This window comes from Notolepis coatsorum, assembly GCF_963971535.1.
Source record: "Notolepis coatsorum genome assembly, chromosome: 4".
Taxonomy (NCBI): Eukaryota; Metazoa; Chordata; class Actinopteri; order Aulopiformes; family Paralepididae; genus Notolepis; species Notolepis coatsorum.
In genome coordinates this window covers 95,082,761-95,104,677 of record NC_140168.1, presented here as the reverse complement: position 1 = coordinate 95,104,677, position 21,917 = coordinate 95,082,761, and the positions used below count along the sequence as shown (strand labels likewise).

Below are 21,917 nucleotides of genomic sequence, written 5' to 3'. Positions count from 1 at the left end.
TCATGCGCCTCGAGTCACACTTTCGTTTTTTTTTCGTTTTTGTCAGCCGAGCACACTGATGTAGTACACTGCCAAAGCAGTAGGTGGCAGTAGGTGGCAAACATGAAGGCAATTTCACACTAATCAGAACGAATGTGCCAATACACTTCCTGGTGGAAGCTCCAGCAAAGAAAATGTCAACAAGGCGGCCACCATCTTTTGCCTATTTACTCAATGCAGCAATAATTTTTCAGCAAAGCCTAATAAAAGTGCAATAAACAAAACGGATACATTCACTGTGTGTTCTGCCTGTCATTTGTTGATGAAACAAAACTAACATCAACACAAGTGACCACCAAGAGCGGATAGTTTAGTCTAAAAAACGATCGGTAGCATTGTTAGCTGCATGCTAACGTCAATGGAGTATGCCATTATAACAATATAGCATTGTGGCTAGAAGCTAACGTTAGCTCACGCTACTTAGCACCAAAACTGATGATATCGCGAGCTATCAGTAGTTAGATAACATTAGAGACAACGCTGTGTGTATTAAACAAAGGTGAATAGATGACTGGGCCATTTTGTTTAATGCTTGTTAAGTTGAAAGAGGAACTCTGAGCTAACAGGGTCTGAATCCTGATAGCTCACGTTAGCCAGCTGCTCATGCAATCGGTAATGCTAGCAGAATGAATGGATGTAAACTTTATTTAACATATTGCATATGGGTACAATACAATACGGCTCAATACAAACAATTGTTAAGGGAATGCAGACTGTTGTAGCTTGGACTGGGGTCCTTATAACAATAACTTGACAACACATGGTAGCTGAAGCTATTTTGGACACGGAGCTCTGTCCCAAACACACACACTGTTGTCACCGGAAGGGCACGCAGATGGTATCTACTGCGCATGGGCGTTTTCGCAACAACTGCTCCGTGCTGACTACACGCTGTTGTCGAAGCGTTTTTTTTGCGTATCTCCAAACGCAAACACAATTTTGCGTTTCAGCCGTATCCACAAAAAAACGCCAAAAAACGCATTTCTGTGTAGATAGGACATCAAACGTCGTCAAAAACGTATAAAAAAACGCCAGGAATACACTAGTCTAACCATAGCCTCAGTACACACTAGGGCTGTCCCCGAAGCCATTTTTTTGGCCTTCGAAATTCATCAGGGTTTTTCGAACGGACGTTCGAACCTTCGTTTTTAATAATAATAATTTTTTTGTTTTGTTTTTTATAAATATCCTTAAACTAAATCCTCAATTTGAATAAAGTGATTCATCTGATTAAATTAGTATTTTATTTGATTAAATCAACTTTCTTTAACACATTCAGCGCCAGAGGTCACTGTGGGCCGTATGGCAGTGTGTGCCAGCGCTTTAATGAATGGGGATAAATGCCAGTGTTTGCAGGGCTAAAACTATATTAAATATCAGAGCTATGGATATAAAACTATTGCCCATTTGAAATCGAGTATCTATCGTTCAATTTGTGAAAAAGAAAGAATTTTTTCATCCATACATTCCCGTTTTATACCGTGGTGAATATGAGTATAGTTTTATAGTAATTCTGTGTAATCCCAGGAAACGCCACTAAGCAGCGTTTAGTGCATTTCACTAGAAACCGTGCTGTTCCTCGCCTGGATCAACAATCAATCTGAAATCAACGCTATATTATCGGTATTATGTTTCTTCATGCATGCATGAAAGGGTGTGGGGGGGGGTTCTTTGCTTCGATCGTTACCAATGGAATACGTTACACAGTACATATACACACACGCTCCGATCGCGGGTAAGGGATTATTGGATCAACGCAAGATTGATACCATATAGCCCTTACCTTGACTGGGATGTACTGCAAAAAGAATATTCCAATTATCTGATCGCCATTCCAAGTATTGATGTCGATCGTGTTGCCAACATAATCCACCAAAGAACATGAACCGGCGGTGCTCGATTCTCCCCAATCCATGTGTTATAAACGTTACTCCTACCCCACTAGGAAAACCCGGACCGAACTTTTTAGATCGACGGACAGACCAAGCTAGAGAGTTTCCAAGGATGTGTAATACCGGCCACAAGGCGTTAGGCGGTGGTATTGGACGTTTGCGATCTCAGACCCATTCAGGACAGCCTGCACATGCTGCCTCGATGGATTATGAATGGAAATAGCGAATAAAAGAAATAACGACCCAGAAACGAGAATCTTCGTTTCTGGCACTGAACCGTTGGGCCACAGAAACGAGAATTCTCGTGATCGGCACTGGATGTGTTAATGAATAACAGTTTTAATACTATAATATTAGTGTAGCCTAATCTTTATCTGCAACTGTGAAGAAAAATCCCATTGGTTTAAACAGAATGAATATTAGAGAAGAAAAAGAGCAGAAAAGAGCTATTAGAATAATAAACAAAGCTAGTTACCTTGAATCGACAAATCCATTATTCATAAAGTCCTGCACATTAAAATTTGTAGATATGGTGTACATAAAAACCTTGGAGATCATTTTTCGTGCTAAGAGTAAGAACCTACCAGTTTGTATTCAATGTCTCTTTCAACCAAGAGAAGGAAAGTATAATTTAAGAGGGTTGTGTATTCTTAAAACATGTAAAAAGGTAAGAACTAATGTAAAAGCTAGATGTGTTTCAATTTTGGGAGTTAAATTGTGGAATAGCCTTAGTGACGGGTTGAAGTTGTGTACTTCTCAGGGGAGATTTAAAAAGGCCCTAAAGGATAAAATAATTCAGGAGTACAGTTTTGAGTAAAACATCAAAAAAAAATTATTTAATTTTTTTTATATCTTGCAGCATATTTAACGTTTTTCTTTCTTATATTAAAGTATATTTAGTTTTTAAGAATTGTAAAGGATAGGCAAAAATAAGCATGTGCTTCAGCCTATTCCTTTTTTCGGTCATTGAGTTTGGATTTTGTGTGTGAGCTTACTTTGAATATGTACATTTGTGATTTTTTTTGAAAGTCCACACAAGTGTGTTTTTGATTGATCTGTAAACAAAGACAGAAAATAAACTATTCATCATCATCATCATCATCATCAATAGACACAAAAGATCAAAATAAAAACATTAAAAAATGTTTTATTAAAAATTATAAATTCGAATGTTGATTTAGTCTCAGTCTCAGTGCACACTACAGTCTCAGTACACTACAGTCTCACTACACTACAGTCTCAGTACACTACAGTCTCAGTACACTACAGTCTCACTACACTACAGTCTCAGTACACTACAGTCTCAGTACACTACAGTCTCAGTACACTACAGTCTCACTACACTACAGTCTCAGTACACTACAGTCTCAGTACACTACAGTCTCAGTACACTACAGTCTCAGTACTACAGTCTCAGTACACTACAGTCTCAGTACTACAGTCTCAGTACACTACAGTCTCAGTACACTACAGTCTCAGTACTACAGTCTCAGTACACTACAGTCTCAGTACTACAGTCTCACTACACTACAGTCTCACTACACTACAGTCTCAGTACACACTACAGTCTCAGTACACTACGGTCTCAGTACACTACAGTCTCACTATACACTACAGTCTCAGTACACTACAGTCTCACTACACTACAGTCTCAGTACACTACAGTCTCACTACACTACAGTCTCACTACACTACAGTCTCACTACACTACAGTCTCACTACACTACAGTCTCAGTACACTACAGTCTCAGTACACTACAGTCTCAGTACTACAGTCTCAGTACACTACAGTCTCACTACACTACAGTCTCACTACACTACAGTCTCAGTACACTACAGTCTCACTACACTACAGTCTCACTACACTACAGTCTCAGTACACTACAGTCTCACTACACTACAGTCTCAGTACACTACAGTCTCACTACACTACAGTCTCAGTACACTACAGTCTCACTACACTACAGTCTCCGTACACTACAGTCTCACTACACTACAGTCTCACTACACTACAGTCTCACTACACTACAGTCTCAGTACACTACAGTCTCACTACACTACAGTCTCAGTACACTACAGTCTCAGTACACTAGTCTCACTACACTACAGTCTCAGTACACTACAGTCTCAGTACTACAGTCTCAGTACACTACAGTCTCACTACACTACAGTCTCACTATACTACAGTATCAGTACTACAGTCTCAGTACTACAGTCTCAGTACTACAGTCTCAGTACACTACAGTCTCACTACACTACAGTCTCACTATACTACAGTCTCAGTAAACTACAGTCTCACTACACTACAGTCTCACTATACTACAGTCTCACTACACTACAGTCTCAGTACACTACAGTCTCAGTACACTACAGTCTCAGTACACTACAGTCTCACTACACTACAGTCTCACTACACTACAGTCTCAGTACACTACAGTCTCACTATACTACAGTCTCAGTAAACTACAGTCTCACTACACTACAGTCTCACTATACTACAGTCTCACTACACTACAGTCTCAGTACACTACAGTCTCACTATACTACAGTCTCTGTAAACTACAGTCTCAGTACACTACAGTCTCACTACACTACAGTCTCAGTACACTACAGTCTCAGTAAACTACAGTCTCAGTACTACAGTCTCAGTACTACAGTCTCAGTACACTACAGTCTCAGTACACACTACAGTCTCACTACACTACAGTCTCAGTACACTACAGTCTCACTACACTACAGTCTCAGTACACTACAGTCTCACTACACTACAGTCTCAGTACTACAGTCTCAGTACACTACAGTCTCACTACACTACAGTCTCACTACACTACAGTCTCAGTACTACAGTCTCAGTAAACTACAGTCTCACTACACTACAGTCTCAGTACACACTACAGTCTCAGTACACTACAGTCTCAGTACACTACAGTCTCAGTACACACTACAGTCTCAGTACACACTACAGTCTCAGTACACTACAGTCTCACTACACACTACAGTCTCAGTACACTACAGTCTCAGTACACTACAGTCTCAGTACACACTACAGTCTCACTACACACTACAGTCTCAGTACACTACAGTCTCAGTACACTACAGTCTCAGTACACTACAGTCTCAGTACACACTACAGTCTCAGTACACTACAGTCTCAGTACACACTACAGTCTCAGTACACTACAGTCTCAGTACACACTACAGTCTCAGTACACTACAGTCTCAGTACACACTACAGTCTCACTACACACTACAGTCTCACTACACACAACAGCAAATCACAGCATCTTATTAGCACTTATTGCACTGATAATCCGACCCCGAAGTAGCACCCCAAAGCAGCCGAGGGACAGTTGAATGGTTGTTGCCCTTGCCACACATACCAACATTATGAATATAGTATACAATGCTAATTAATACTAACCTACCCAAAAAGGGGTTAAAGATGGCACATATAAATATATGTAGCATAAGAAACAAGCTAGCTGGGGGCTCCAGTAGCTCACCGCGTATCTCGGCGCTATTTCTGCGTCGGGAGGAGCCGTGCTGCGTCACGGTTCTGGTTGACTCCGAGTTCGATTCCCGGACCCGCTGTCATTTGCCGAATGTCTTCCCCTGTTCTCCCTCCCGTTTCACTCTACAACTGTCGGTCATGCTTGACCAGAAAAGCGATAAACGCTAAAAAAAAAAGTAAAAAAAAAAAAAAAAAGCTAGCTGAGATATCAGAGATTTTACTATCAGACAATTTCCATATTTTAGCTATATCAGAAACACACCTTGATTCTACATTTGAGGATGGGGCATTGCAAATTGATACACTACAGTCTCAGTACACTACAGTCTCAGTACACTACAGTCTCAGTACACTACAGTCTCACTACACTACAGTCTCAGTACACTACAGTCTCAGTACTACAGTCTCAGTACACTACAGTCTCAGTACACTACAGTCTCAGTACTACAGTCTCAGTACACTACAGTCTCAGTACTACAGTCTCACTACACTACAGTCTCACTACACTACAGTCTCAGTACACACTACAGTCTCAGTACACTACGGTCTCAGTACACTACAGTCTCACTATACACTACAGTCTCAGTACACTACAGTCTCACTACACTACAGTCTCAGTACACTACAGTCTCACTACACTACAGTCTCACTACACTACAGTCTCACTACACTACAGTCTCACTACACTACAGTCTCAGTACACTACAGTCTCAGTACACTACAGTCTCAGTACTACAGTCTCAGTACACTACAGTCTCACTACACTACAGTCTCACTACACTACAGTCTCAGTACACTACAGTCTCACTACACTACAGTCTCACTACACTACAGTCTCACTACACTACAGTCTCAGTACACTACAGTCTCACTACACTACAGTCTCAGTACACTACAGTCTCACTACACTACAGTCTCCGTACACTACAGTCTCACTACACTACAGTCTCACTACACTACAGTCTCACTACACTACAGTCTCAGTACACTACAGTCTCACTACACTACAGTCTCAGTACACTACAGTCTCAGTACACTAGTCTCACTACACTACAGTCTCAGTACACTACAGTCTCAGTACTACAGTCTCAGTACACTACAGTCTCACTACACTACAGTCTCACTATACTACAGTCTCAGTACTACAGTCTCAGTACTACAGTCTCAGTACACTACACTACAGTCTCACTACACTACAGTCTCACTATACTACAGTCTCAGTAAACTACAGTCTCACTACACTACAGTCTCACTATACTACAGTCTCACTACACTACAGTCTCAGTACACTACAGTCTCAGTACACTACAGTCTCAGTACACTACAGTCTCACTACACTACAGTCTCACTACACTACAGTCTCAGTACACTACAGTCTCACTATACTACAGTCTCAGTAAACTACAGTCTCACTACACTACAGTCTCACTATACTACAGTCTCACTACACTACAGTCTCAGTACACTACAGTCTCACTATACTACAGTCTCAGTAAACTACAGTCTCAGTACACTACAGTCTCACTACACTACAGTCTCAGTACACTACAGTCTCAGTAAACTACAGTCTCAGTACTACAGTCTCAGTACTACAGTCTCAGTACACTACAGTCTCAGTACACACTACAGTCTCACTACACTACAGTCTCAGTACACTACAGTCTCACTACACTACAGTCTCAGTACACTACAGTCTCACTACACTACAGTCTCAGTACTACAGTCTCAGTACACTACAGTCTCACTACACTACAGTCTCACTACACTACAGTCTCAGTACTACAGTCTCAGTAAACTACAGTCTCACTACACTACAGTCTCAGTACACACTACAGTCTCAGTACACTACAGTCTCAGTACACTACAGTCTCAGTACACACTACAGTCTCAGTACACACTACAGTCTCAGTACACTACAGTCTCACTACACACTACAGTCTCAGTACACTACAGTCTCAGTACACTACAGTCTCAGTACACACTACAGTCTCACTACACACTACAGTCTCAGTACACTACAGTCTCAGTACACTACAGTCTCAGTACACTACAGTCTCAGTACACACTACAGTCTCAGTACACTACAGTCTCAGTACACACTACAGTCTCAGTACACTACAGTCTCAGTACACACTACAGTCTCAGTACACTACAGTCTCAGTACACACTACAGTCTCACTACACACTACAGTCTCAGTACTCTACAGTCTCACTACACACAACAGCAAATCACAGCATCTTATTAGCACTTATTGCACTGATAATCCGACCCCCGAAGTAGCACCCCAAAGCAGCCGAGGGACAGTTGAATGGTTGTTGCCCTTGCCACACATACCAACATTATGAATATAGTATACAATGCTAATTAATACTAACCTACCCAAAAAGGGGTTAAAGATGGCACATATAAATATATGTAGCATAAGAAACAAGCTAGCTGGGGGCTCCAGTAGCTCACCGCGTATCTCGGCGCTATTTCTGCGTCGGGAGGAGCCGTGCTGCGTCACGGTTCTGGTTGACTCCGAGTTCGATTCCCGGACCCGCTGTCATTTGCCGAATGTCTTCCCCTGTTCTCCCTCCCGTTTCACTCTACAACTGTCGGTCATGCTTGACCAGAAAAGCGATAAACGCTAAAAAAAAAAGTAAAAAAAAAAAAAAAAGCTAGCTGAGATATCAGAGATTTTACTATCAGACAATTTCCATATTTTAGCTATATCAGAAACACACCTTGATTCTACATTTGAGGATGGGGCAATGCAAATTGATGGATACAACATTTTTAGAAAGGACAGGAATGCATTTGGGGGAGGGGTTGCTTTTTATATTCAGAATCTTATTCCAGTGAAGATTAGGGAAGATTTAATGAATAATGAAATTGAAACATTATGGCTGCAAGTACACATGCCTCATTTGAAGCCTATGTTGATCGGTTGCTGTTATAGACCACCTAGTGCAAATAATGTGTATCTAGAACAAATATGTGACATGTTGGACCAAGTGTGTGATTTGAGTAATGAGATTTATTTTATGGGTGACCTTAACATCGATTGGTTTTCATTGAAATGCCCATTGAAAAAACGACTTCTAACTGTAGCAAATGCATGTGGTCTATCACAGGTAATTAACAAACCAACTAGGATATGTTTGAAAAATGATGGTAACCAGGTCTCCACCTGCATTGATCACATTTTTACTAACAATGCGGAGCTATGTTCCAAGGCGGTATCTGTAACTGTTGGTTGTAGCGACCATAACTTAATTGCTATTGTGAGGAAGACTAAAATGCCAAAACTGGGACCTAAAATAATTTAGATACCATTTTTATGCCACTTGTTGACAAACATGCACCATTGAGAAAGTTTACCGTCAGAAGCGTCAGAACACCATGGTTGGATGATGAACTAAAAGAATATATGATAGAACGTAATAGAGCTAAATTAATAGCAAATACATCAGGTTATAAATCAGACTGGGAGGTATATTGTAAATTAAGAAATGTTGTTACAAAATGTAATAAAAATAAGAAGAAATTGTATTATGAAAATAGGTTTAATTATATAAAAAATGACAGTAAATTATTATGGAATACTCTAAATGAAATAATGGGCAGGAATAAGAAACCTACCCCATCCTTTCTAGAAACGGAAGGAAAATTCCTCACCAAACCAGTTGAGATGGCTAATCATATTAACAATTATTTTATTGGAAAAGTAGATAATTTAAGGAATAATATGCAAATAATAGATAATGAAAAATCTTATTTATTAACACTTTAAGTGCCGAAAACGTGTTTAGGCGTCCTTCCCCGCCATGCTCAAGTTGCCGAGGACGCCGTAACTCGTCTTTAATATCAATATTTCAAAAATCTGTGATCGAAATCATATTTTTCCTCCGCAGCCCTGAGACACAGTGCTGGCCTCCTCTCAAACCTCTAGCGGTTCAAGAGCGCCATCTGGTGGCCGATCGGCAGAAGCGCCAAACAGGAAGTCATGTGGATGAAGTGCTGATCGTCCATATTACTTCCGGGCACTCTCTATAGGTCCCGGGACTCGATCTCGACACAATACATAGCGATCTGTTGCCAATAACTCGATAAACAACATGATTTGGACGTATATACTATTATACAACCTGGAAATAGATCGCGTATTTCTACATCCCATAATAGGAATATTTCAGTTCCACGCTCATCGTCCAACGGCGCGAGGAAGATACGGTAAGATTCAGCGTTATTTTTGAACGTGTTCGATATAAACTACTCTGATGATCATATCACCCACACTAGATGAATGATATAACGCTGCCCTCGGAATTATAAACGATCCCCCGCCCATCCGGTCATCATCAGATGATACGTAGAAACTTCTAGAAGTACGTCCAATTGAAATTTTTGATCTCGCACAGATTCCTACCAAACTGTATTTCATCATCAATATAATGCATTTGGGGCTATAAATCACGTTCTGGAGAAAGCTGCAGAAAGAGATGAAAACATACTTATACTTTAGACCATATTTTACTATGAATATGTGAATGAAAAAGTTTAACGTTGCTACACAATGAACAATACATATAGGACCTTGAATGGGCCCTAATAATGGCAATTTAGCAATAGAATTTAAAAAGTTATAGCCCTGCAAAGAAGGGGAACTTTTCCATAGACAAATAGAGCTGGCAAGGGATGGTATATCATGAATTTAGCCTTAGGCAATCAAAGTGTTAATAAAGAATAAAATAATGAAAGATAAAAATTGTAAATTTAATTTTGATAGTATGACTATAAGTAATGTAGAACATATGTTAAGTACCACTAAAAACAAACCACCAGGTGTTGACGGTCTTGACGGGAAACTTCTGAAATTGGTCCCTGATTTAATTGCCCCTGCTATCTGTCATATTATAAATCAACCCTTTAGTGAATGTTTGTATCCGCAACAGTGGAAAACTGCCAAAGTAATACCACTGCCAAAACATTTGAAATTGCCATTCTCAGGATCTAATAGTCGTCCCATAAGTTTACTGCCAGTTTTAAGTAAACTGATGGAAAGAATAGTAAGTGAACAGAGTAAAAGCTACTTTTCTTTTAACACATTGACCACTGATTTTCAACATGCATATCGTGAAGGACATTCAACAGCGACTGCTTTAACCCAAATGACGGATGATTGGCTGAAAGAGATAGATAAAAAGAAAATGGTTGGAGCTGTCTTGCTTGATTTTACTGCAGCATTCGACATCATAGATCACAAATTCTTACTTAAAAAACTTGAATGTTACGGTTTCTCCTCATCTGCACTATCTTGGATGCAAACTTATTTAGCAAACCGGAAACAAATAGTTTTTTTTAATGGGAGTTACTCAGAAGTTAAAACGGTAAGGTGTGGAGTACCCCAAGGAAGTTGCCTTGGGCCTTTGCTCTACACCATATTTACAAATGACATGCCTCTGGTCCTAAATAAGTCCTATATTTCTATGTATGCGGATGATTCAACGATTTACACATCAGCCTCAACAGCCAATGAATTAAATATGGTCCTAAAGGCAGAGTTGCAATCAGTGATGGAATGGATAAAGAATAACAAACTAGTTCTAAACATATCAAAGACAAGTAGCATCATTTTCGGTTCAAACCATACTCTAAGAACGAACCCAGTCTTGAAACTTTTGATAAGTGATGTGGTAATTAATCAAGTCCAGGAGACTAAACTCCTAGGGGTAACATTAGACAGTAAATTGTCATGGTCACACCATATAAAAATATAGTAGTGAAAATGGGAAGAGGGATTTCTGTTGTTAAAAGATGTGCTCATTTGTTACCACTAAATTCTATCAAACAGGTAATTCAAGCTCTGGTTTTGTCAAATCTTGACTATTGTCCTGCAGTATGGTCGAATGTAACAACGAATAAACTGAAAAAATTACAAATGGTACAAAACAAAGCAGCACGTATATATCGCTTCGCTGTGAGTACAGAACTAATGTTGCAGCGATGCACAGTTGTTTAACTTGGTTACTTGTCAAACATAAATTACTCTGCTCACTCCTTGTATTCACTCGGAATATTCTTGTTACAAAGATCCCCTCAATTTTATATAACAATTTATCAATAAGTCTTGACAGACACAACCATTCCACCAGACATGCTTCTGCACGAGGTTTTACACTTCCAAAAGTGAGGTCGAATGCAATGAAGCGAACTGTCATGTTCCGTGGTATGCAGGAATGGAACTCTCTTCCCAGACATGTTAAGCAGGAGAATAGTAAATGTCGTTTCAAAATCATGGTAAAACAACATTTTCAACCAAAGAAATTGACATTCCCTAATAGATAGTGTGTACGTAAATGAAAATGTATGTGTCTGATAAAGAGATAGGTATATATGGATGAAAAGGCATGTGTCTGATAGGGATATATTATTAAAATATTGTATAATTGGCTGATATGAACATAGATAATGTATGTAAAAGCTAAATAGTATATTATGCTGTATTGTATTATGAATTAATTATGAGTAGGTATTATTGTATTGTATTATGATGAATTCATAAGGCGTATATATTGTTATATTGTATTATGAATTTGATTAGGGTTTTTATTGTTGTTTTAATTGTATGTATGACATGTAAATGTTGTGAGTGTATAAGTCTGTACCTGTATTTTATGTGTTATGGACCCCAGGAAGAATAGCCCCAGCACTGCTGTGGCTAATGGGGATCCAAATAAACTTAAACTTAAATTGTCCACTCTTAAAGGGGAACTCCAACATTTTGGGAAATTAGCTTATTTAACATCTTCCCTGGAGTTAGACAAGAAGATACATACCTTTTTTGTCTCTGTGCATGCATTTAGCTTTGGGAATAGACGCTCCGTTAGCATAGCTTAGCTTCATCACTGGAAGTGAGGCAGATCCGTAGCCTTACAGTGCCTTACAGTGTATTGCAAGGTCTGACATTGACCAAACTTGATATGCATGACCTTGGTGGGCTCTAGGTCAACTCCTGAAAAGGGGGTCAATGTCAGACCTTGCAATCAAAAGTTAGGGGGCGCACTGAAATTATGGCAAGGGTTATTAGCCCCCTAACTTTTGATTGCAAAGTCTGACATTGACCCCCTTTTCAGGAGTTGACCTAGAGCCCACCAAGGTCATGCATATCAAGTTTGGTCAATGTCAGACCTTGCAATACACTGTAAGGCACTGTAAGGCTACGGATCTGCCTCACTTCCAGTGATGAAGCTAAGCTATGCTAACGGAGCGTCTATTCCCAAAGCTAAATGCACGCACAGAGACAAAAAAGGTATGTATCTTCTTGTCTAACTCCAGGGAAGATGTTAAATAAGCTAATTTCCCAAAATGTTGGAGTTCCCCTTTAACTCTCAAACATCAGGGGGGGGTGGGGGGCAGACAGGCCTAGCCTACATACACACATCTAATGAGAGAGATTGCACTTCTTTGACTGGGCAATGGCAGAGAAAGAGGGTTCATAGGAAGTGAGGGCTACCCGCAAACAGTGATGCAAATGCTCATTTGTCAAGGAGGCACGGTTGCTTGTTTTAATGGCATTCATGTGAGAGAAACTGGATTCACAGGTGTATGTTGAGCCAAACATTGTTAGCACAGATATTGCCAGCGTTTTTATTTTGGGGAATGTGTTGACATGAATACACTTTATCCAAAATGTTGTGGTGGATTCATTCTCAAGTGCCTGCTTCAGAGCAGATGATGCTTGCATGTCAATTATTTCAAGTTGCAGGAGACCTTCATCAATGTGAAGTGATGCAAGGAACTCTTGTCCTTTTGTGGAAATAGCAGCTACATTGGCAAATGGGTTGCTCATAAAATGCATCAATTCTCTGGGCATGTCAAATTCATCAAATCGACTTGCAAAGTTTTCCCTCAATTTATCAATGAAATCTGTCATTAATTGAGTGACTTTTGGCTCAATTGTGAGTGTGAATATATATATTTTAATTATCATGTAATCTTTTGCGGGCCGGTCAGAATCATCCCACGGGCCGGATCTGGCCCGCGGGCCGCCAGTTGAATAGCCCTGCACTACAGTCTCACTACACTACAGTCTCAGTACTACAGTCTCAGTACACTACAGTCTCAGTACACTACAGTCTCAGTACACTACACTACAGTCTCAGTACTACAGTCTCAGTACACTACAGTCTCAGTACTACAGTCTCACTACACTACAGTCTCAGTACTACAGTCTCAGTACTACAGTCTCAGTACACTACAGTCTCACTACACTACAGTCTCAGTACTACAGTCTCAGTACACACTACAGTCTCAGTACTACAGTCTCACTACACTACAGTCTCACTACACTACAGTCTCACTACACTACAGTCTCAGTACACTACAGTCTCAGTACTACAGTCTCAGTACTACAGTCTCAGTACACACTACAGTCTCAGTACACACTACAGTCTCACTACACTACAGTCTCAGTACACTACAGTCTCAGTACACTACAGTCTCACTACACTACAGTCTCAGTACACACTACAGTCTCAGTACACTACAGTCTCAGTACACTACAGTCTCAGTACTACAGTCTCAGTACACTACAGTCTCAGTACTACAGTCTCAGTACACTACAGTCTCAGTACTACAGTCTCAGTACTACAGTCTCAGTACTACAGTCTCAGTACACTACAGTCTCAGTACTACAGTCTCAGTACTACAGTCTCAGTACTACAGTCTCAGTACTACAGTCTCAGTACACTACAGTCTCAGTACTAGGGGTGGGACAATACATCGATCCAGATCGATATATCGATCTATTATCAATAATCAAATAGGATCGACGCAACGTAAAAAGATCGATTCATATTGCGATACTCTTATTTTGAAAATCCCCGCGAGTCATATCCGCCGGCGCCCAGTATTGTGAAACTCCGTGTAGAAATTACAGCAGTGTTTGCGTCTGCTGTAAAGCACTACAGAGCGTCTATTTTGCGAGCCGATATAAGTCTGTGCAGTTTTTTCCCCGCAACGGGTCAAATGCATATAACAGGCGTTGCATCGTCGCCATTCCTTTATGCCAACGTCGCGTTAAATATCTAAATGAACGTCGCGTTGGCTGCTAAAAGCTAAGCAGCTAACCGTGAGAGAGAACAGGAGAGTGGAAAGGGGACTTGGAAGGAGGAGGGGTGGGGGCTGTGGGGGACTGTGTGTGTGTGTGTGTGTGTGTGTGTGTGTGTGTGTGTGTGTGTGTGTGTGTGTGTGTGTGTGTCTGTGTGTGTCTGTGTGTGTGTTAAAGCTCAATATATAAAAACAAAAGTGAACAGGAGGTCTATTTGTATTAAAAACAATAGATTGTTTTTCATTTAAATGTCTGGAAGAGCTCAAAAATAAATACATCAATTGATATTTCCGTAGCCTTTTTTTAGTTGATCTAAATGTGACTGATTGTGTTAAATGGGCACATAATATCGCCTCATATCGATCGCAGACACCCGAATTGAATCGTATCGTATCGTATCGTGGCAGACTTTGTGATATCGGCAAATATCGTATCGTTGTCCAAATAATCGATATCGTATCGTATCGTGATGAAACTGATGATTCCCACCCCTACTCAGTACTACAGTCTCAGTACACACTACAGTCTCACTACACTACAGTCTCAGTACTACAGTCTCAGTACTACAGTCTCACTACACTACAGTCTCACTACACTACAGTCTCACTACACTACAGTCTCAGTACACTACAGTCTCAGTACACTACAGTCTCAGTACACACTACAGTCTCCGTACACTACAGTCTCAGTACACACTACAGTCTCAGTACACTACAGTCTCACTACACTACAGTCTCACTACACTACAGTCTCACTACACTACAGTCTCAGTACACTACAGTCTCACTACACTACAGTCTCACTACACTACAGTCTCACTACACTACAGTCTCAGTACACTACAGTCTCAGTACACTACAGTCTCAGTACACTACAGTCTCAGTACCCTACAGTCTCACTACACTACAGTCTCACTACACACTACAGTCTCAGTACTACAGTCTCACTACACTACAGTCTCACTACACTACAGTCTCAGTACACACTACAGTCTCCGTACACTACAGTCTCAGTACACACTACAGTCTCAGTACACTACAGTCTCAGTACACACTACAGTCTCAGTACACTACAGTCTCACTACACTACAGTCTCACTACACTACAGTCTCACTACACTACAGTCTCACTACACTACAGTCTCAGTACACTATAGTCTCACTACACTACAGTCTCACTACACTACAGTCTCACTACACTACAGTCTCAGTACACTACAGTCTCAGTACACTACAGTCTCAGTACACTACAGTCTCACTACACTACAGTCTCAGTACACTACAGTCTCAGTACACACTACAGTCTCAGTACACTACAGTCTCAGTACACTACAGTCTCAGTACACTACAGTCTCAGTACACTACAGTCTCAGTACTACAGTCTCAGTACACTACAGTCTCACTACACACTACAGTCTCAGTACACTACAGTCTCAGTACACACTACAGTCTCACTACACACAACAGCTAATCACAGCATCTTATTAGCACTTATTGTCCACTCTTAACTCTCAAACATCAGGGGGGGTGGGGGGCAGACAGGCCTAGCCTACATACACACATCTAATGAGAGAGATTGCACTTCTTTGACTGGGCAATGGCAGAGAAAGAGGGTTTATAGGAAGTGAGGGCTACCCGCAAACAGTGATGCAAATGCTCATTTGTCAAGGAGGCACGGTTGCTTGTTTTAATGGCATTCATGTGAGAGAAACTGGATTCACAGGTGTATGTTGAGCCAAACATTGTTAGCACAGATATTGCCAGCGTTTTTATTTTGGGGAATGTGTTGACATGAATACACTTTATCCAAAATGTTGTGGTGGATTCATTCTCAAGTGCCTGCTTCAGAGCAGATGATGCTTGCATGTCAATTATTTCAAGTTGCAGGAGACCTTCATCAATGTGAAGTGATACAAGGAACTCTTGTCCTTTTGTGGAAATAGCAGCTACATTGGCAAATGGGTTGCTCACAAAATGCATCAATTCTCTGGGCATATCAAATTCATCAAATCGACTTGCAAAGTTTTCCCTCAATTTATCAATGAAATCTGTCATTAATTGAGTGACTTTTGGCTCAATTGTGCGTGTGAACGTTGACATGAAAAAAAAAAAATATATATATATATATATATTTTAATTATCATGTAATCTTTTGCGGGCCAGTCAGAATCATCCCACGGGCCGGATCTGGCCCGCGGGCCGCCAGTTGAATAGCCCTGCACTACAGTCTCAGTACACTACAGTCTCAGTACACTACAGTCTCAGTACTACAGTCTCACTACACTACAGTCTCAGTACTACAGTCTCAGTACTACAGTCTCAGTACACTACAGTCTCAGTACACTACAGTCTCAGTACTACAGTCTCAGTACTACAGTCTCAGTACACTACAGTCTCAGTACTACAGTCTCAGTACTACAGTCTCAGTACACTACAGTCTCAGTACTGTTAGATCCTGATCAAACTGGCCAGTATCACGTCTTCGTCTGTTTGGCCCTCCATCCAATTCCTCTGCGTTGTGTCATTTTAATGGTCCTGACGTCTCTATACTGGCTGATAAGATCCTTATCTCTCCCCGTTAGTACAATCCGCAAACCATAATAATTCTCCACCTCCGTAAGAATTCGACACTCCGACAACGTGAAATACCTTATGAGGAAAAGCGTTGTTTTATTGCTATAAACAGAAACCTCAGCTCAGATGTTAACAGATTGTATTGTCCTTGAAGAGTCTATTCTAATGATCTTTCGGTGTGTTCGTCTATCGTCCTTTTGTTATTCAGTCCAATAGTGTTCAGGCCTGGTCGTCAGCCTAACCCTCCTCGCGTTAGCCGAAGCTAATGATGATGTGGCATTCTCCCCCCCCCCCCCCCCCCCCCCCCTCCTCTCTGTGATGAGAGGAGAGAGTGTCTTCTGTGTGATCTCAGTCCTACTCGCTCTTGGTCAGATTCTAGTCTGCCTTACACCCGGAAACACCGTTCGACTTATAGATCCTCGCCGTAGCAACGATAGCCCACCCCTTTCTGGTTGTCATGTGCCGCGTTGTCATGACAACTGCGTTAATAACCTTTCACACCATTAAACGTTTCATTCACTGTTGCATTAAAGAGGTCACCCCTCTCCCTCCTGCTCTGGGAGACACTCGCTCTTATCTCAGATGTTCTTACAAGGAATGCAAAACATTCGGCTGGCTGCTAAACATTCTGCTGGCTACTGCCTCTGAACCGCTTCTTCTATCACCGTCTTCCATGCACATTTCGATCACCGTTTTAGCTGTGATCATCTCCCCCAATCTATACATCACATACATTGAAAAAGCACCCCAAATCCTTCAGTACACTACAGTCTCAGTACACTACAGTCTCAGTACACTACAGTCTCAGTACACACTACAGTCTCAGTACACTACAGTCTCAGTACACACTACAGTCTCAGTACACTACAGTCTCAGTACACACTACAGTCTCAGTACACTACAGTCTCAGTACACTACAGTCTCAGTACACTACAGTCTCAGTACACTACAGTCTCAGTACACACTACAGTCTCAGTACACTACAGTCTCAGTACACTACAGTCTCAGTACACACTACAGTCTCAGTACACTACAGTCTCAGTACACACTACAGTCTCAGTACACTACAGTCTCAGTACACTACAGTCTCAGTACACTACAGTCTCAGTACACTACAGTCTCAGTACACACTACAGTCTCAGTACACTACAGTCTCAGTACACACTACAGTCTCTCAGTACACAGTCTCTCAGTACACTACAGTCTCAGTACACTACAGTCTCAGTACACACTACAGTCTCTCAGTACACAGTCTCTCAGTACACTACAGCAGTGGTTCTCAACAGGGGTGCCGCGGCACACTAGGGTGCCTCAGAGAGCTGCCAGGGGTGCCTTGAGATTTCTCAAAAAATAAAAAAAATATATATATTTTTTTTAATATGATTACAGAAAATGTTCACTAAAGTCTTCCATGAAAATACCATATTTGGATAAGTTTGACCATTTCTCAAAAACAGAAAATCATTATTTGTTTGTGGTAGCTTTTTCATTTGTTTATTGGACAAGTCCGGCAGAGAGGAAGGATGGGAGAGAGATATGGGGGAAGACATTCGGCAAAGGTCACCGGGTCCAGGGCCCTCATGCATCAACGTGTTCTACGCACAGATCTGTGCTTACCCTGTGCGTACGATCATTTCTAAGCAAAGAGTGGGATTCATCAACTTCAACTTGAACTTGACTTTGTGCGTACATCTACGCACTTTTCAGACCTGGCGTACCTAGCGCCCAGTGGTAGAATATATTATTACAACAAGGAAATGAGCTTCTGTGCATAATAACACTGGCACGTTCTGTACGAACCGTAGTTCATTATAGTTCATTGTAAAATAGCAACAGTAGTGTAATTATGGTCAAAACCCTATAAATAGCATTTGGAATAATAGATCTTTCTCTCAGAATGAATGCAGCATGGTTTATATAGCGTTATCGGAATATATAAGTAGGCTACTGACTGACTGCGCTCCGCGTAGCTTGATTGATTGATTGATTGAAAAGTTTATTAACAGATTGCAGAATGGGTACAGTACAGTACAGCTCAGTACATACAATTGTTAATTGGGGATGCAGACCAACTTTCGTCTTGTTTACATCAGGGTCCCCCATTTTCAATTCATCATAAATCATAAAGCTCAACTCGTTATTATTCTGCGCAGACCGCAGAAACACGGGAACGTTTTGATTATATTTAAAAGGCTTTACGTTAAACGAAACAAGTGGAACTTCGAAGCTGTAAGCAGAATACAAGTCATATTAATATAGTGTTCTTCCCCCTTTTTACTGTATAAGAAAGAATAGAAAACGCATTGCAATGACACTATAGTGGACAGACTATGTATATGATGGGATTCAAGTTCATGTATTGAAAGGCAGGCTATCATACATGCAGTGAGATTCATTGTTCTTGTATATGCTCTCGTATTATATTGTTTATATAGGCTACCCAATACTGACATCAAAATAGATTGTAGTATGCCTCTAGAAATCATATGCAGCAGGTAGAAAATTGACGGGAGATCCATCGCGATTTGGAATAAAATTGAGGAGAACTTTAATCCATGGGGTATTAATCAAACAACACGGGAAAAGGCAGTCATATTCCAGCGCGGTCTTTATTAGCCGACAACAAAATAGATGCATCTAAAAATCATATAGCCAATCGAACACAACTAATAAAGGCATTCATATTACAAGCACGGTTATAATGACACACAACCAACGCCAAACAGTGGTCAACGAACGGTCTTTATTAGTATTTTGAGCTGTCCAGGCAGAATTGCAGCAATGGTCTTAGGGAGCCGTTGATATCTGACATCACCGTTTACAAATCCACCTTTTATTTATCCCACAATACGCGATAGTGTCTTCTTGGTTCGACAGCAGTGAATTCTCCGTGGAGTTTCTCGGAGTCCCGCTCGGGTCGGTCCATTATTTCACATCCCATGGGGGGTGTTTCCTCATTTTCATGACCATATATGGATAATCATGCACGAGCATTGACGGTAGAACAAAGTGGTATTCATCAACACGGAGGACCATAGAGCCTGCGTACGCACGTGTGATGAATGCCGACTTCCCTGTGCGTACGCTAGTTCTACATTCCGTGCTTACGTGTGGAAGTAGGTCAAGTTCAAAGTCCACGTTGATGCATGAGGGCCCTGGAGTCTAACCCGGGACGGCTGCATTGCACTGCATAATTTATTAAATCATTATTTAATAAAATACAGAAAAGGATCACAGAGTTACTCTGGATAAAGAACCCCTTTACAGACAACATTGAGACAAAGCTTCCTGACACATCCCCATCCAAACTCTTGGAAGAACTCATTGAAATCTCATCCGATACCACCTGGAGAGTTTGTTTCAGTGAAGTGCCCCTGGAAACATGTTGGTCTGAGTGTGGAGCTGAGTACCAAGTATCTCATGATGATGCAGCAGTTAAGGTGTTGATACCATTCAGCACCACATATCTGTGTGAGGCTGGCTTTTCATCCATGACAGCTCTGAAAACAAAATATAGGGCCAAGTTGAGCCTTGACGATGACATGCGTGTTGCCTTGTCAAAGATCTCCCCACGTATTGACCGTATTATTAGCCAGCAGCAGACCTCGCATTGAGCTAGAAATGTCCACTGAGTGAACGAGTGCTTATTTTCTGTATTTATTTATATTTTTTGAGAAATGGTAACTTGGTGATCCTTTTCTGTATTTAAAAGAAATACATGATTTTCTGTTTGAGAAATGGTCACACTTATCCAAATATGCACTTTTTATGGAAGACAGTGCAGCTGCAACAGGTGATACATTTCTGTAATTTTATAAAAAAATATATGCCATTTGATTTACTACTAAAATCAGTGTAATGTCAACAGTACTAACTAAGCCATTTAGACCTGAAACGCCTGCTAATAATGCATTATATAGCCTGCATATACACACAAATGCATTTCCCGGTTTCATAAACGTTATTTTGAAAGCAAGCACTTTTGTCATCATTGTAGCAAAAAAGACAGGACCGGAAAAGTCTTTATCGTGTGTAGGTAGGGGTGCCCTGGAATATTTTATTGGACACAGGGGTGCCTTGGCAGCAGAAAGGTTGAGAACCCCTGCACTACAGTCTCTCAGTACACAGTCTCAGGTGGGAGGATTTAGAGAACCGGACATTCTACAACGGCTACTGTTAATGATCCCTTTCCTCCTCTGCTCTCCTCTCCTCCTCTTCCCCCTCTCTGCTCTCCTCTCTTCTCCTCTTCTCTCCTCTCCCTCCCTCCTCTCCCCTCTCCTCTCCCCCCTCTCTCCTCTCCTCTCCCCCCTTCTCCTCTCCCCTCTCCCCCCCTCTCTCTTCTCCCCCCCTCTCCTCCCTCCTCCCCCCCCCCTCTCCTCTCTGCAGGGGGCTCGTCTGGAGATCCTGCAGGCCCTGAGCGGGGGCATGGCCCTGGCGGCTGACGTGGACCTAGAGCAGGTGGCTGCGGCCACAGAGCTGTTCACCGGGGCCGACCTGAAGGCCCTGCTCTACAACGCTCTGCTGGAGGCCGTCCACAGCAGCCCGGGGCCCGGCACACTGCAGGTCAGACCAGGGGTCATACCACTACAGAGGGTGGGGGGGGGTGGATCATACCACTACAGAGGGGGGGGAGTGGACCATACCACTACAGAGGGTGGGGGGGTGTGGATCATACCACTACAGAGGGGGGGGAGTGGACCATACCACTACAGAGGGGGGGGGGGGGGGGGGGGGGGGGGTGGAGGATCATACCACTACAGAGGGTGGGGGGGGGTGGATCATACCACTACAGAGGGGGGGGAGTGGAC

At 41.6% G+C, this 21,917-nt stretch overlaps 1 protein-coding gene across 1 annotated transcript in view; it reads left to right on the top strand.

The window, feature by feature from the left end:
• The window catches only part of pex1 (peroxisomal biogenesis factor 1), a 113,776-nt gene that overhangs the window by 65,014 nt on the left and 26,845 nt on the right, over positions 1-21,917 (top strand). Inside the window, exon 28 of the mRNA XM_084312037.1 lies at positions 21,496-21,672. Within this exon, the coding sequence (XP_084168163.1) occupies positions 21,496-21,672 (177 nt within the window). The remainder of the gene's footprint in view (positions 1-21,495; positions 21,673-21,917) is intronic.